The 16131-nt window shown below is 41.3% G+C and overlaps 1 protein-coding gene across 1 annotated transcript; it reads left to right on the top strand.

Annotated features, from left to right (window-relative positions):
- The first annotated feature begins 10885 nt into the window (after positions 1–10885).
- Positions 10886–14855, top strand: coa6 (cytochrome c oxidase assembly factor 6). Its single transcript, XM_079494039.1, has 2 exons — positions 10886–11265; positions 12790–14855. The coding sequence occupies exons 1-2, from the start codon at positions 11122–11124 to the stop codon at positions 12886–12888; spliced, it is 243 nt and encodes an 80-aa protein (XP_079350165.1). The 5' UTR covers positions 10886–11121; the 3' UTR covers positions 12889–14855.
- The last annotated feature ends 1276 nt before the right edge of the window (positions 14856–16131 follow it).

Raw genomic sequence — 16131 nt, 5'->3', positions numbered from 1 at the left:
CTGGGTTGAACGTGATTTGTGGAGCTCCCTCGGCTCGGGTCAGCCGATTTTCACGTTATATCATCTCTGGTGTTGTGAATGAATTTGACCCGCTCAGTGCGGCCGTGCAGTTAGAGAGTGTCAGCCCCCCTGAGACTGGCTGCAGTACCGTGGAAAATAGTACTCAAGTGTTTTCCTTAAAGGAGCATTCAGTGATTTGGAAAAAAACCCGGTCCACCCGGTAACAAGATGTGCACATGCACACGCTCTACAGTGGGGGAAGTACAACAGACCAACAGCACGTGCACCAATGCCCTCCCCACTCGATCATGATTGGAGGAAGGCCCCTCTCATCCTGATTGGATGAAGGCTTTGCCACCCAAAGCCCAAACTGAAACTAGGGTTTTCTTTACCCCAGGGGCTCACTGGGGACAGGGAGGAACTCCTTATATGGTCAGCACACTTTATAGTAGGGAGGATTATCCAAAAAATAAGAAAAAAAAAGTGATATTTGAATTAAGTGAAATCACTGAATATACCTTTAAGTAAAAGTGCTGTATGCAATGTAGAACGTTACAAGTAAAAGTCCGGAATTCAAAATGTAATTGTAAAAGTAGCCTACAAAAGTATTGGCATAAAAAAAATCTTAAAGTACTAAAAGTAAAAGCACTCATTATGCAGAATGTGCCATTTCAAGTTTTCAAATGTACAAACATCTTTTGAAAATAGCCGATCTACAAGCTCACAATGCGTCGCATCACGACACATTGTGAGCTTGTAGATCGGCTATTTTCAACTGGCCATGTGAAGTGGTTACTGTTTTGTAATACTAATACAAATCTACAAAGTAACTGGTAACTAAATCTTACAAATAAATGTGGGCTAGTGGAGTGAAAGTACAACATTTGCATGCCTCTAAGATGTGGTGGAGTAGAAGTGAAAGTACTGGGAATTGGAAATACTCAAGTAAAGTACAAATGCCTCAAAATTGTGCTGAACTTAAGTACCACAATTGACTGTCTGGGAGAAATCCCTGGCAGAGTTTGATTGATTGATTGAAGTATTTATTAACAGTTTGCCTCACACTGTCACACATAGTCACACTATAGGGAAACAGGATAGACTTTACAAAATGCTGTACCCCCTCCAACTGTATATACTTTCCCCATTTTCAACAGTTATTATATTTGGACACTTGCTTTGGCAATGTAAATGTATGTTTTCTCATGCCAATAAAGCTCCTGAATTGAAATAAAATCGCATTGACTCCTGACAAGACCAGGGGGTAATCAATATGTCCGTACGCAGACAAATGTGTCAAAGACTTGGTCTTGTCCGTGGCAAATGTCTGATTTTCTTTATATACACAATTATAATGTTCTTATCTTATCTTATTTTAATCATAAGACCCAATTAGTGAATGTCAAACCTGCAGGTTTTCTTCAGAATACACTGATTTATGACGCTATAGAGCGTCGCAGTCCCGCCCCCTCGAGAGACCCGGAAAAGAAATCGCCGTTCATTATTCTCATAGACATTTCGTAAAGTATTTATTTAAAGACGGTTACGCCGCGGACAAAGCCAACTCGAGTCGTGACAACTCATGACAACACAAACAATATTTTGGACCAAACAAATAATTAGAAAGAAGAAAAACAACAAAAAAAGTGTTGTAACCTGCCGTTTTTTTCTTCTTTCTAATTATTTGTTTGGTCCAAAATATTGTTTGTGTTGTCATGAGTTGTCACGACTCGAGTTGGCTTTGTCCGCGGCGTAACCGTCTTTAAATAAATACTTTACGAAATGTCTATGAGAATAATGAACGCGATTTCTTTTCCGGGTCTCTCGAGGGGGCGGGACTGTGACGCTCTATAGGTGGCCGGCCTAAGAAGACCTGGCAGACAACAGTGCTGGCTGACACGAAAGCGCTCGCCATCGGCCATGAGGTGGCCATGGACCGTTCCCGGTGGAAGAAAGCCATATCGAGAATCCGGTCCAACCCAGCGGTGCCTGGAAAGCGGACTTTAAACCGATGATGATGATGATGATGACCATGACTATGGCACATTAGTCCAGCTAGTACTATAGGGTTCTCAAATGTTTTATTTGCAAAGACCCCCTTAATTCTCAGAGTTAAAGACCTGTTATGGTCATTCAGGGCTATCTCGTCGCGTGTATTATCGTCCACTCATTCTGTACGTCGGTGGCAAAAATGGAATTTTGACAAAAATGTCCACCACAAGCCATCATGGCGATGACCTATGAGCCATATTATGATGGAAACTGTTGTTCCCAAGGGTACTTACTTTACTGGGTACAGCTTTGTGTTGCTATGCATGATTTGGGGGGCACAAGGCAGAATAGAATAATCTATTCTAAGCGGAATCATATAATGGAAGTGGAATGTGGATCAATTCCACAACGGGATTGTCCCAGAATGGAATTATAGTCTTAGCCTGTGAGCGTGAGAGTCCTTGATGTGTGTATACAATGGCATAGATTTGGCAGCAATTATACCAGCGGGGTCCACAGTGAGCCTGTGTGTGCGCACGCACGCACGCACGCACGCACGCACGCACGCACACAGCTATGCCGCACATATTTGTGCGTGTGTGCATGTGGGCGTGCAAGAGAGAGAGAACTTCCTCAGGATAGACCTTAATCGCAGAATAGCATGCAACATGGGGTGTTCCTCCATGCATAAATTAGCATACATTTTTGAGAGATAATGCTTAATTTATGCAGTATCCGCTTTTCAGTTGTTGGACAAACATTTTCTGCGTGCTCGTTACAATGTCCTTGTTTCATCTGTTATATGGACATTCTACATGGATAGACCTACCGCGTTAGCATTGGCCTGTCACAATTATTAAGTAATCGCCTACTCGCAATTATCTGAGATAATCGCGAATTTTTCTTTTGCTTAATCATTACATTTTCGTAGGTCAACTATTTCCACTATTTTTGGAAAGAACAAATGATTTAAAAAAAGGTAAATGTGTCACTTATTTCTTTGCATATTTAAGTTATTTGTCATGTCTGCCCTGTGCAATTTGTGATTATGAAGCCTAAAAGGAAAACAGAATTACAAATTGTAGGCCCGGACGGTTGGCTCAACCGTCTGGGCACCTAGGCTGCCAAGCCAGCCGGACGGCGTGCCGCAGGTTCGACTCCTGCACCTGACGGCCTTTGCCGCGTGTCACTCCCCATCTCTTTCCCCCTTTCCTGTCTATATACTGTTCACTATCAAAAAACTAATCTTTTAAAAAAAAAGAATTACAAATTGTAATGTTCCGATATATTAAAAAAAAACAAAAAAAAATTAAATCATTAATCGCAATTATTTGTAAGACAATTAAATGTTTCAAGCTCATGTACATACTGTATTGGTCTTATGCTACAGTATATGTTCATATCTTGATGTTTTATGTTCTCTTTGACTCTTTAATGTTTGTTTTTTCTTCTCCCTGCCCCCTCTCCTATTTCTTCTTCTCCCATTCTTAAAAACAAAGGAGTGAAGGAGTTCACGCAAAAACCAAAGTCACCCACTTCTTTACACCTGTGAAGCAGTGATCACGTGACAATGGAGTTGATTTTTGATCATCTAAAAGTAAAATACAGACAAACGTGTAGCATACACTTGCATTCACACAGGAGCACATGGGCTACACGTACACGTTTAAACTGTGGATAAATTAGGGGCAGATTAAGATTATGAAGGGCCCCAATGGGCCCCAATGGGCCACAATGGACCCCAATGGAAACAAGCAACAGTGCTTTCTTGGGTTATAAATCCTCTTAGCAGACCTTGAACTGTACTTTCTCATGAATCAAATATGTACAGTACATACATCTAAGCAATCACAGGGTTTAGATATAGGGTTCCCAAACCTTAAAAAGAATCTACAAGCTCATCATCACTATAAAATGTTGTACCGGTAGATGTGCTTGTAGATTGGCAGCGGTGACAATCACTCACGTGATAATGTGTTCTGTTCGCCACAGCTTGCCAACTCGCTCAGCGCACCTTCAAAAGCCTCAAGGCCTAGTAACAGTCCGTCCAAGCCTGGAAACCAGATGGAATTGCAACGCGCTTTACTCTGGTCTGCCTTGTTCTCAAATCTCAAGTGATTCAAAAAGTAATCTGTTGCAAAGCCTTGTGCAGGAAATACTGTATACACACGTTCCTTCCACGAACAAAATCTCACAACACAAGATGCATTTTCTGAACATTGTACTACACCGTAGGCAGACTTCATGTTAATCACATGTAGTAAGAAGAAAACAGAACCTAAAATGCTCCCTTGAGGTACCCCACATATCTATCCATCCATCCATCCATCCATCCATCCATCGTAAGATGAAATATGACAAACAACACACTAATTCGTACAAGTGTGTGCAGAAGGCAGTGTTCTTAAAAGTTGCTATAAGCTGCTCTGTGTGCACCACTCTCCCTCGTGAGTCGTGGCGGCGTGCGTGCGTGCGTGCGTGCGTGCGTGCGTGCGCGCGTCTCGTACAATATGCCTCCCCACAGTTCCATGTACTCTTGTTGCCATGACGACGGATGCCTTTTGCGAGTAACAGTGATATTGACATCCAGCGGTTGGCAAATGGAGGCCGATAGAGTAAATTCTCTGCATTTCTACAGCGCCCTTATATCCAGAGCGCATTACAGTACATTCACACACGCCGCGGAGGCAGCCACGCAAGGCATGTAAGACACAAAGCCAGGAGGAGCCCTGGGAATCGAACCCATTGACATTCTACTGCCCTGACATCCACTCTAACCACTTTAACCATTATAATAATTGTGTGTGTGTGTGTGTGTGTGTGTGTGTGTGTGCGTGCGTGCGTGCGTGCGTGCGTGCGTGCGTGCGTGCGTGCGTGCGTGCGTGCGTGCGTGCATGCAAGCATTCTTTTTCATGCAAAAGGTTCCTCCACACATACATTATAATACCGCATGGTAGAAATATGCTACCTGCTTATTTCATAAAGCTTTTTGGAGACACCAGTTATTCAATTCATTACAAATCTAAATAACTTTATTAACCCATTCAGGACAGGGACCCCTTAAAGGGGAATACCACTCATTTTCAACATGTCACTATGTCATACCTTTGAGCTGTTGTGTGGAAATAATAAAAAAGTCCCCCCCATTATGTGTTTCCTAGAACTGGAGGTATGAAAAAACATCAACATTGTGAATCACATCTTGATAATGTCATCAGAATATATGAGAGTACAAGTGGGCATATAATATTTTATCTTGGTGTTCGCTCTGCTATATTTTCTCCCTATACTTTCTCCCCATAATTAAACAACCATCATTAAACATAAGAGCAGGGAGATAGATATACAGTAACACCCCTGTGGTGCTGAGGAGGCGGTGGGAGCAAACAGGCGCATACCAACAGTCCAGTAATGACAGCAGGAAGAACAGAGACTGAGGTGAGCTTAACCCATTTCGACCTGAGATCAGATTCTAAAAATGTCTTCCACATCCTGACAGTTTTCTGAAAAAGCTATGTTTCTATGTCAGTCGTTCTTCGATTTAAAAAAAATAGCAGACCTAGATCTGCTATTTTTCAATAGCTAAAGCATAACATAATGCTAACACCAAAAGGGGTTCCCGCCCAAAATGGGTTAAATAACCCGGCAATTGCTCAGCTGACTGCCACGCCATCGTATGGCGAATGCCGTATGATTCATGTGTAGTACCATTGTACTATACGCATGAATACTGCCAAGAGCATAATGAGAGGCCCTCTTGTATACCTGACTGAACTAACTCCGCAAGCTAAGTATCATTAGTCGTTCATTTTCCGAGCAGATATAAACTGCTATGATGCTATGATTCACAATACTGTACTGCCGTATTGTCCCGAATATAAGACGACGCTGATTATAAGACGACCACCCTTTTTCAATTTGTGGAAACAAAACATTGAATGTCATATAGTCTAGTCCCCGATTATAATATGGAGCCCGTTTTTTTAGGATATTTCCAAACATATAGTCTTATATTCAGGCCAATAGGGTAATACACATGGCCGGAAGCTGAAATGTTTGCAGCCAGGGGATATGTTTTTGATTCTAGAAAGAATTCAGGTCTCGTATCACTCTGACACAATTAGAACAGATATGGACAACAAAAACAACATTCTTTTTTTTCTGTGCAGAGGCTGTGAAACCAGCAAATAAAAGAAAAGCTCAAAAGACTCAATAAAATATTGATAAATATTGAAAAGAAACGTCAGAGGGTGATATGTGTGCGCGCACACACGCACACGCACACACACACACACACACACACACACACACACACACACACACACACAATGTCTGAGAAGATGAGGAAACACATTATGGAGATTATCGGGTGAAACATTGCAGCTTCTCCCCTTGTGGGCTGTAAATAGATGAAATTAAATGCTCCCTCTCTCTGTCACGCTATCAAGGGACAAGAAAGAAAACTGACTTTTAAGACTGATGGCCATGAACTGTTGAATATGTTCAGTTAATTTTAAAACGCTTGAGGATTATGAAATGTATAGAAAAGGCGTAAGGTACTAGAGATGATAACTGCTTGGTCTTCAACCAGCCAAAGTTTTCACATGTCACTCCCGTTCTCCGCTCCCGGTTACTGCCCGCACAGAGTACAAAACACGGATGTTGGCCTACAAAGCAACCAAAGGTATGGCACCCCCATATCTCCAAAGCCTGATACAACCACAACCCCTCCCGCTGACTCAGATCAGCTAACACAGGGAAGCTGGCAGAACCTTTGCTAAAACACCCACAATGCTCCACACGTCCCAATTAGACTGATGATAGGTTCTTTGTATACCTATACTATATTTCTATGGCTATGCATTTGATCTATTTCCTTCTGTTGACCTTGATTTAAGTCACTCTGGTCTGCTAAATGCCTAAATTGTAAATTGCAAGATTTGAGTGGAGACTTAAAGAAATATTCAGTTGTCTGTGCCTGTAATATAAACCTGGTTGACAGGTTAATTTCTCTCCTACTATAATACTTATAAGGATATAACTGCAGGGTCTTTGAAAGTAATCTGATATTTTAGGTTGATGTGAATCACTAATGGAAGTAAAGTGTATTTATTTACCCAAGAGGAGAGGAGAGGAGAGGAGAGGAGAGTTCAGACCACGGCTGGAGTTCCTGAGTTACCAGGCAACAGCGACGGCTTCCTAAGTTGAAGGTCAACCACACTCCTCAGTAACTACTATTCAATAATTAACATGAATAGTCAAGCGTGATAATTTCCCACAATGGAGCTATAATTTGTTCTTACATAGCATGCTGATGCACTGGCTGCTCACTTGAAAGATAGCCTGCTTTTCTGAGAATTTACTTTGGGTAGTAGCCTACTTCTATTGGTGTCCCTTCCAGAAATAGGAACTGGTGGGTGAAAATATTTAATAATACATTATTGCCACCATGAGTTGCCATTCCACCACCACTTGGGACATTTGCCACCAAGCCAAATATTAATAAGAAATACCAAAAAGAGAACTTATAAGTGAGTAGGTCGGAGGGGCTTATTGTCGGTATAAACCAAGAACGCGGATCAACATGGCCTCCCAGAATGTTTTGATGGATAAGATGTTGTCCACAATTTCATGCTGTATTGATGTCGGTTCCATAGGAGAGCTATAACAGATCAAAATAAAAATGACATTCACTTCATTCAAAATGACAAACTACATTCTCTAATTGTGTAGAGTTCTTGTATTAGTAATGCAGATGTTTAACAATATTTGAACTCTTGAGAGCGTAAAATGTTACACTCTCAAGAGTTAAAGACCTATAAGGGTCCATTTGGTTACCAGCTCTCCATCATTTAGCTGCATGGGGACCACCTGGCATCCCTTCAAGGATCCACTAGCTGGTGGTCCCCGGACCACTGGTTGAGAATAGAGATGTCCCAATACTGTATCGGTATCGGGAAAAGTATCGGATCGGCCCTTATTTGTCATATCGGTTCATATCGGTATCGGCAAATATGCCAATTTAACCACAGATCCGACACTAGGGTAAGGGGTTGACACTACACGAGATATATAGCTAGATAGCTATAAACACAACATGAGATCACGACACTGGTATCGGTATTCGGTATTGGTATCGGCTAACACAGAAATTGAGGTATCGGGATCGGATCGGAAGCGAAAAAAGTGTATCGGGACATCCCTAGTTGAGAACCACCGAGCTAGACCCCTGGGAAATGGATTGCTGAGGTGAAAGCGTGCAGTTACTTGTTCCGACAACGAAACCGTTCATAAAACTTCATGATCGTCCTCCTGGCTACAGTATACCTCTGAGGGGGTTCATTCCAGTGTGAAACATCACAACGAAGCTGATTATGATGGTAAAGGTCTGCTTGGAGGCTTGAAAATGCATGCACACACACACTGCTTCACAAGAGACACACACACACACACACACACACACACACACACACACACACACACACACACACACACACACACACACACACACACACACACACACACACACACACACACACACACACACACACACACACACACACACACACACACACACACACACACACAGCTTCACAAGAGAGCTCCATGCACAAACAGCTCCTTCAAAACAGAAGCTCTGTGAACAACATACTCTTGTTTTCCCCCGGTTCTCTGAATCTGACAAACTAAGATGAATTGTTGCTGGGCGCCGTGGCAACAGAAGCTGTGGTCTATTACGCACACGCACGCACGCACGCACGCACACACACGCACACACACACATCCTATGCTTTCTCTTTGACAAAAAGCTTCAACCTGATTACCAAGGGGTGTGTGTGTGTGTGTGTGTGTGTGTGTGTGTGTGTGTGTGTGTGTGTGTGTGTGTGTGTGTGTGTGTGTGTGTGTGTGTGTGTGTAGGGGGGAGGTCAACTAGGCCACTGTTTCCCAAACATGGGTCACGACTCGAGTAAAAATCCCATTTAGTTTTCCTACATTCAAAAAGTATATATTTCAAACGTTTTTTTTCTTTTAAAATAAAACAATTTAAAATAAATGTATATATTTTTAAATATAACAAATCTAAGAAATTCCACAACTAAAAAAACTATAATAATTCAAGGAAGTAGTGACGGCGCTTGGAGATCTGCTATTTTCACTAGTTCGGGTCCCGGCCGGGCAAACGTCTAATCTCTCTTTTGGGTCTCGACCTGAAAAGTTTGGGAACCACATGAACTAGGCTACGAGTGGCAAAGTGATTTTAACACCGTTTAACGTTGTTTTATGCAATCAGATAAGACTTTTCTGTTTGGATGTATGGGTTGTCAAGGCCGGAAAGTCGTTTGTTTTGCCACTCAGTAGGCGATCCTGCATAATGTCCGGGTATGATGATGATGTCACGCACATACCCTCTATACCAGGGTCCATTTGGTTCCATTTGCACACTCTCAGAGTTAAATTAACATTCATTGTACAATATAAATTGGGGTCCCAGAGATAGAAATGCCATTAAATGGGTCCTTGAAATTAAAATGGTTGAGAATCACTGCTAGAGCCATAACATTCTTCTGTTATGGGGGTCCCTGGCATACATTTTTCAAATGGGGGTCCGTGGGCATCCTTGACATGAAAATGTTTGGGAACCACTGGTTTAATGCAATCAGATTATTTGTAGTCTTTTGCCACTCAGTAGGCGTTCCCGCTTAATTTCCGGGTATGATGATGATGATGATGTCACGCGCATCCCCTTAGTCTATAGTATACCATTGTTAATCATTACAGCTAGCTAATACAGACACTGATGGGCAACATACTGCCTACTGTATACAGGGGGGGGGGGGGGGGAATCTTTGTGCTTTTCTTCCTTTTTTTAACCATAGAATCCCTATTTTGTAGATTGGCTATTTTTTGGCAAAGAGGTTTGGTGTAGAGGAAAAATATCACACCAAGTGCTGGCTTTTGAGGGTTTAAAGGGGAATACCACTCATTTTCAACATTTGACTATGTCATTAATAAACCTTAGAGCTGTTGAAATAATAAAAATGTCCCGATATGGTGGGTGATATGGAAAAATACAATATCACAATATTTTTTCAAGCAGTATCACTATACACGATATTATCGATATATTTCTTAATGTGTTTTTAGGGTTATTGTTCAAGTTACTTAACAGTACAACCTCCTACAAGGTAACAGAAACTAATATAAAAGAAAATGTAGTAACAGAACATTTAGACCAAATATTAATTTTGGCTAACAGAAGTATAAATTAAGTTAGGCTATAGAACTGCAAATCATAGAATGAGCATTCACTGTATCACGATATAGGCCTACATGATATCTGTGAATATTGTATCACAATACGATATTGTATCACAATATGATATTTATCACCATATCGCCGACACCCTATATTTCAGAGTACATTGTAAGTCAACGAGGAGCATATTTTGAATTAGGCTAGAATTTTCTAATCAATATGGAGCAATTCTTTTTGATGTATTGCCCACCTTTGGAGTTACATCATGGCAAGATACAACTCAAACATCAAAAAGGTGGTCTTGTCCTTTAAAGTCCCATGGTTATGGAAATGTGCAGTGACTGATAGTTGTATTATACCATGTCGCCTAGGGTTTTGAGGAGCTGATGATGGTCATTTGCAAATGTTCTAGATCACAAAAACTCTTTACCACACCTTTACAAAAGAGGTTGCATTGGTGTTTTGTTTATTTGATTGTATTTATAGAGATTACATCGTTCGGTTAAATACAAAAACACACAGTTTAATGAATAAAATAAATGCATGAATGAAGTTACTGAGATTAAAGTGGTATGGACTAACGGTACTATAGATAAACGGCGCCACCAAGCGGTCATCATAAGCAAACGCAGTGAGAAGACGTCATCAGCAAGAGACGGTGTGTGTTGACCTGGCGTGACTTCCAAACATCTATGCTCCACACTGTGTTTGAACAACAGCAATCAAATCAAGTGTTATGGGAGGTTTTTAACCCGCTGCTTGACTCACAGCACACAGTAGTAAAATATAGTGGAATATATAGTAAAACTGACCTGAACCACTGTGCCTGCCTGGCAGCTCGATCGCCTGGAAGAAGCTGAGCTGAGAGAGCGATGTCAGCTCCTAACGCATCCGAGAGGAAAGCGTGCTGGGCGGCCAGAGACGAGCTGTGGAGGTGCCTGGATGACAACAACGACCAGGCTGCCGCCTGCGACCGCTTCCAGAAGGACATGGACGCCAACTGCCCCATGCAGTGGGTAGGTTAGAACTTAGACCCCATATAGTTTGTTGTTCTGGGTTGTTGTCACAGTATTAACCATTCTGTCACATGTATTCTTCCATATTAATACGACTCCAATTGTCTTGGGGGGTCAGTGGTACCTGTCCTCATGTCCTGCAGAATGCCCAGCCGCATATACGGGCTAATTAACATGATTGATATTGATGAGTGTCAAATAAACCTGTTACCGTCCTGTCCTGCTGGGCACATCTGGGCACCTCGATGTAACATTGGCTATTTGTCCAAAAATGAACATTTTTATATTTTGGAAATATAAAAAAGTATGCATGGAAAGTATGCATGTGATGTGTCACAGTACGAGCCTCTGCCCTTGGACTTTGTCTGTGTTTTGGGACTTTTACTTGCATTTGTGTTCTGTACCTTATTTTGTTATTATTATTCTGTGATTTCCTGTCTGCCCTGTTTGCTGTCACCTGCCAAGGGGCCAGTTAGGCTATTCAACGTTGAAGCTCTGGGCCCTAGTGGTAGGAGGAGGGACTACAGGCGGACCCGTGGATTCATGACCGGGAAACCCCGTGCAGCTGGGCTTTAACATTGAGCGCTCGGTTGCACTTCCGCATTTGACCACCAAAATTTGGTGGTCAAAATGCGGAAGTAGACGTTCTGAGACGGTACTTTCGGGAGTCTTCCGGGTGCTTCAAAACGCCACTGAGCAACTTCCACTGACATGAATAGAGAGTATGCGCATGCTTAAAGTGAATGGCACATCGAGTGGAAAATCGAGTGGCAAAGCAACAGGCAAAGTGAGTTTAACATCGTTTAATGTTGTTTAATGCAATCAGATATGACTTTTCTGTGTGGATGTATGGGCTGTCAAGGCCAGAAAGTAGTTTTTTGCCACTCAGTAGGCGTTCCTGCATAACTTCCTGGTTTGATGATGATGTCACACGCATACCCTCTATAGCTGGGGGGGGGGCGGAGCTTCGCGCCAGTTCAGTCTCTATCCTTTTATATACTCTATGGCCTTGTCTCACACTAATACAGGGAGGTGAGACAAGGTAGGTGACAGCAAACGGCAGACAGGAAATCACAGAATACTACTACAAAATAAAATACAGAACACAAATCCAAGTAAAAGTCCCAAAACACAGACAAAGTCCAAGGGCAGAGGAGCGTACTGTGACAGCATGATTAGAACATGCTTAAACATTCGACAGTTAAGGTCTAATATTTCTACAATAATTTAACAGATTGCTACTACAACCTGTATATCCAGTCATTTTGAGGCATGGACAAGATGATAATAATGATGATAATTATGCACTTTTTTTTCCTTTTCGAGGTGACCAGATGTCCCAGTGCCCACCTATCCTGTATTCATAATCCGTACAGCTATTATGTGTATCTCATGTTACGGGCAGCTTTTCTCTGTCAACATTTGTGTTTTTTTCTTATCACCATTGTCATGTTATGAGAATCTTTCTCTCAATAAACTGTGCAGCCATGATACTTTACTCTTTTGTACCCGTGTCTGTGGCAGGTGAGATACTTTGCCAAGAGAAGAGACTTCTTAAAGTACAAGGCGGAAATGGAGACACAGGGATTCACGCCAGCAGATGGCCCAAAGGTCTCATCATAGACACTGTGGACAGTGGAGGCTTGTTGTTGCACTCTCTCATGGACGTGGGGGGACCCTGGCTAAATGGACCGTTTCGAACTGTCAACTGAAGTGGAGAATTCGGTCACACACGACGGGAGGTGTGCTCTGTCCTACAACGTGCATATGCTACTGAACGTCATCATCTTCTGCCGATCTGGATTCCAAGCTCACCTGTGGTCACACAGGCTGGGTCTATCTAACCCACTGGTTTTCAACCAGTGGTCCTTGAGGGGGTTCCAGGGCGTATTTATATCTAGTGTGCGGCAGAGCATAGGCATGGTATCCACTGAGGTGGATATAGCTATGCTGGATAGTCTGATCTCTGCTGCGAGGTGGTGGAAAAATAATACAAGTATACGGTATCGGTATGATACAAGAGAACTGCCTGTAACTTGTACGTTTTATTTTTGTAGAAGAGGCAAACTAATATTGTTTATGCCGTTTGCTTTGATGGAATAATTGATTGAACATGTACGCCGTAATATGATTTGATTTGGGTGTGTTTCTATGTGTAAACGCAAAACATTATTGTACTGTAAAAAGGTATTTTTTCCCTTCACCTTTATCCTTTTTAGTATAATGGTATTAGTTTACTATAATTAGATTAATACATGATAATCAACACTAACACTTTATTTAGAACACACCCAAATCAAATCATAGTACATCGTACACGTGTGTTCAATCAATTATTCAATCAAAGCAAACGGCATAAACAATATTAGTTTGGCTCTTCTACAAAAATAAAACTTAAGTTAGTTACAAGGCTGCATTCTGTCGCGCGTGCCAAGCTGTCATTCTCTTGTATTTTTTTCCCACCACGGAGTAGCCTCGCATCTCGGAGGACAGTCAAGACGGGCAGTGTCGGTAGGCCAATCAGAGGCAGGTGGGGCGTTACCATGCCTATGCTCGGCCGCACACTAAATCCACTAGTTCCAGGTGGTCCCCAGCTAAATGATGGAGAATTTGGAACCAAATGGACCCTTATAGATATGTAACTCTTGAGCGTAAAATGAAACCAAATGGACCCTCACAGGTACATTTGGTTTCAATTAACACTCTCAAGAGTTACATTATTGTTAAACATCTGGCATTACTTAATTATCGGTAGTTAATTTACAAGAAGTTAGAATGCAGAAGAATTGTTATTTTGATCTCTCCTAATGGTACATGGTATCAATACAGCGTGGACTGATGACATGTTCTGAGTCTGAGAGGCTAAATGTCATCAAATGGTGGTCTGTGGCTCAAATGCAGGATAAATAATAGACCTTTATATGAAAACACTGATTTAACCCATTAAGTAAGACTTGATGCTGATTCTAGAAATGTCTTTACAATCCTTTGCTATATCACTGGTGCTCAAACCTTTATGTCCAAGCAAGGACCCCCAAAATGAAATGTATTTGACCTCCATCTCCATCCAAAATATTTTTGTTCTAGGGACCCCCAGAAGCCAAAGATGAAGTTTAAAATGCTATCTTTAAATTAAAACTAAGAATTGCACAAATTTGGCAGATCTACAAGTTCATAATGCGTCACAAATGACTGTGTGGAACATTGAAATTAAACGATATCATGTTTTATCTCTGAGACTCTACACTGTAAAATCGCCTGTGTTAACTTATCTAAGCGTGTCGAAATGAAACTAAGTGGAGCAAGTAGGTTCCACTTGTCAGTTACAGACCTGTAACGGTCCATTAGATTCCTAAGCTATCAATCATTTGGCTGGGTGGGGATCCCCTGGAACCCCCTCAAGGTCCCCTGGGGTCCCGGAACCACTATTACCTAATCCAACTCTGCATCATTTTCAGCCTCTTTACAATTAAATTATGCGACTTGTTTCCAAATCCGGTCTGTGTAAATTGTGATCTTGTTTCTTCAAGTTATAAGTTGTGTGATTTGCAGTGTGTGTGTGCCTAAATAAACAGAGTTCAGTCATTGTTTTTAGCGTCACTTTTATTTTTGTATATTAGTTATGTTATGACAATAATAATCCTATCGATTATATGAGTGCGACTTTAAGGCACACACAGTATTTATGTATATTACAGTCATTGGAAAACGTGTTGAAAACATAGAGAAGGCACATTATATTACAAGTCTGCATGTATATACACAAAGGTTTTTGCAGTCGGGTGTCCGACAGAACATACAACCATCAAAAATATGAACCTGCATAGAACGGAATAAATTAAAACAATGGAATATATAGGCTTAAGATTCTGTCTATTTAGCGCCTACCTACATTTCCTACATGATATAAAAACAAAATTACATTTTGAATTTGTGTAAAAATATAAAGCACATCTTATACATAATCACACAGAACCTCTGTCACCACCAGTAGTCATAACAGCTCTCGTGATTCGACCGTTGATTGGACAAACTTCTGTACCCTGTATTATGTTCTCTAGTGAATGCTTTATAGTCCGGCAGCCAACAGGCTTCTTTTGTTTAAAGTGTGAATTTTGGTATATAGTTTTTTCTTTATTGGTCTAAAATATTGTCTATATACATAGATTCATGAATCCACTTGCTGACCGGCTGTCGGTATTGAGCAATTTGTATTATAGGGGTTTATATGTGACCATACCATTAAGATATAAGGCAAGACTTTCAAAATTCCATTATGCTTTATGTAGCATGTGACATGTCAAACTAGGGGGTTTTCATGATTCTGAATCCATTCCAACTTCCACGCATTAGTTTTGCACGAAAAGTGCAAAGAGTGTTTCTTGTGCAAAACTAATGCTTGGAATGGATTCAGAATCATGAAAACCCCCTAGTTTGACATGTCACATGCTACATAAAGCATAATGGAATTTTGAAAATCTTGCCTTATATCTTAATCACATATAAACCACATATAAACCCCTATAAAACAAATTGCTCAATACCGACAGTTTCACATAATGAAATTTTGACATTTTTGCCTTATAGATGTTAATGGTATGGTCACATATAAACCCGTATAAAACAGATTTCTCAGTACAGACAGCCGGTCAGCAAGTGGATTCATGAATGTGTATATAGACAATATTTTAGGCAAAAAAACCCAAAAAACTTTATACCAAATGTCCCACTCCACACCACCGGCTCCCGGACTAGTAGGTGCATTGGAAGTTTCCAAACCATCAGACCACTTCCACGGTGAGAGGAACGAGAGGCGTTCGTTGAGCCTCAACTAGAAAATGTGCTCTGCGTGCAGTGGTGGAACAA

This window comes from Electrona antarctica (genome assembly GCF_951216825.1).
Source record: "Electrona antarctica genome assembly, chromosome: 23".
Taxonomy (NCBI): Eukaryota; Metazoa; Chordata; class Actinopteri; order Myctophiformes; family Myctophidae; genus Electrona; species Electrona antarctica.
The sequence above is the reverse complement of the archived record's forward strand: the minus strand, read 5'-3'. Positions and strand labels throughout refer to the sequence as shown.

What these genes read in the sequence shown, in the direction of transcription:
- coa6 (XM_079494039.1), top strand. Translation starts at nt 11,122, where the DNA reads ATGTCAGCTCCTAACGCATCCGAGAGGAAAGCGTGCTGGGCGGCCAGA. An exon ending in CCAACTGCCCCATGCAGTGG is followed by an intron (nt 11,266 to 12,789) that starts GTAGGTTAGAAC and finishes TGTCTGTGGCAG; the next exon opens with GTGAGATACTTTGCCAAGAG.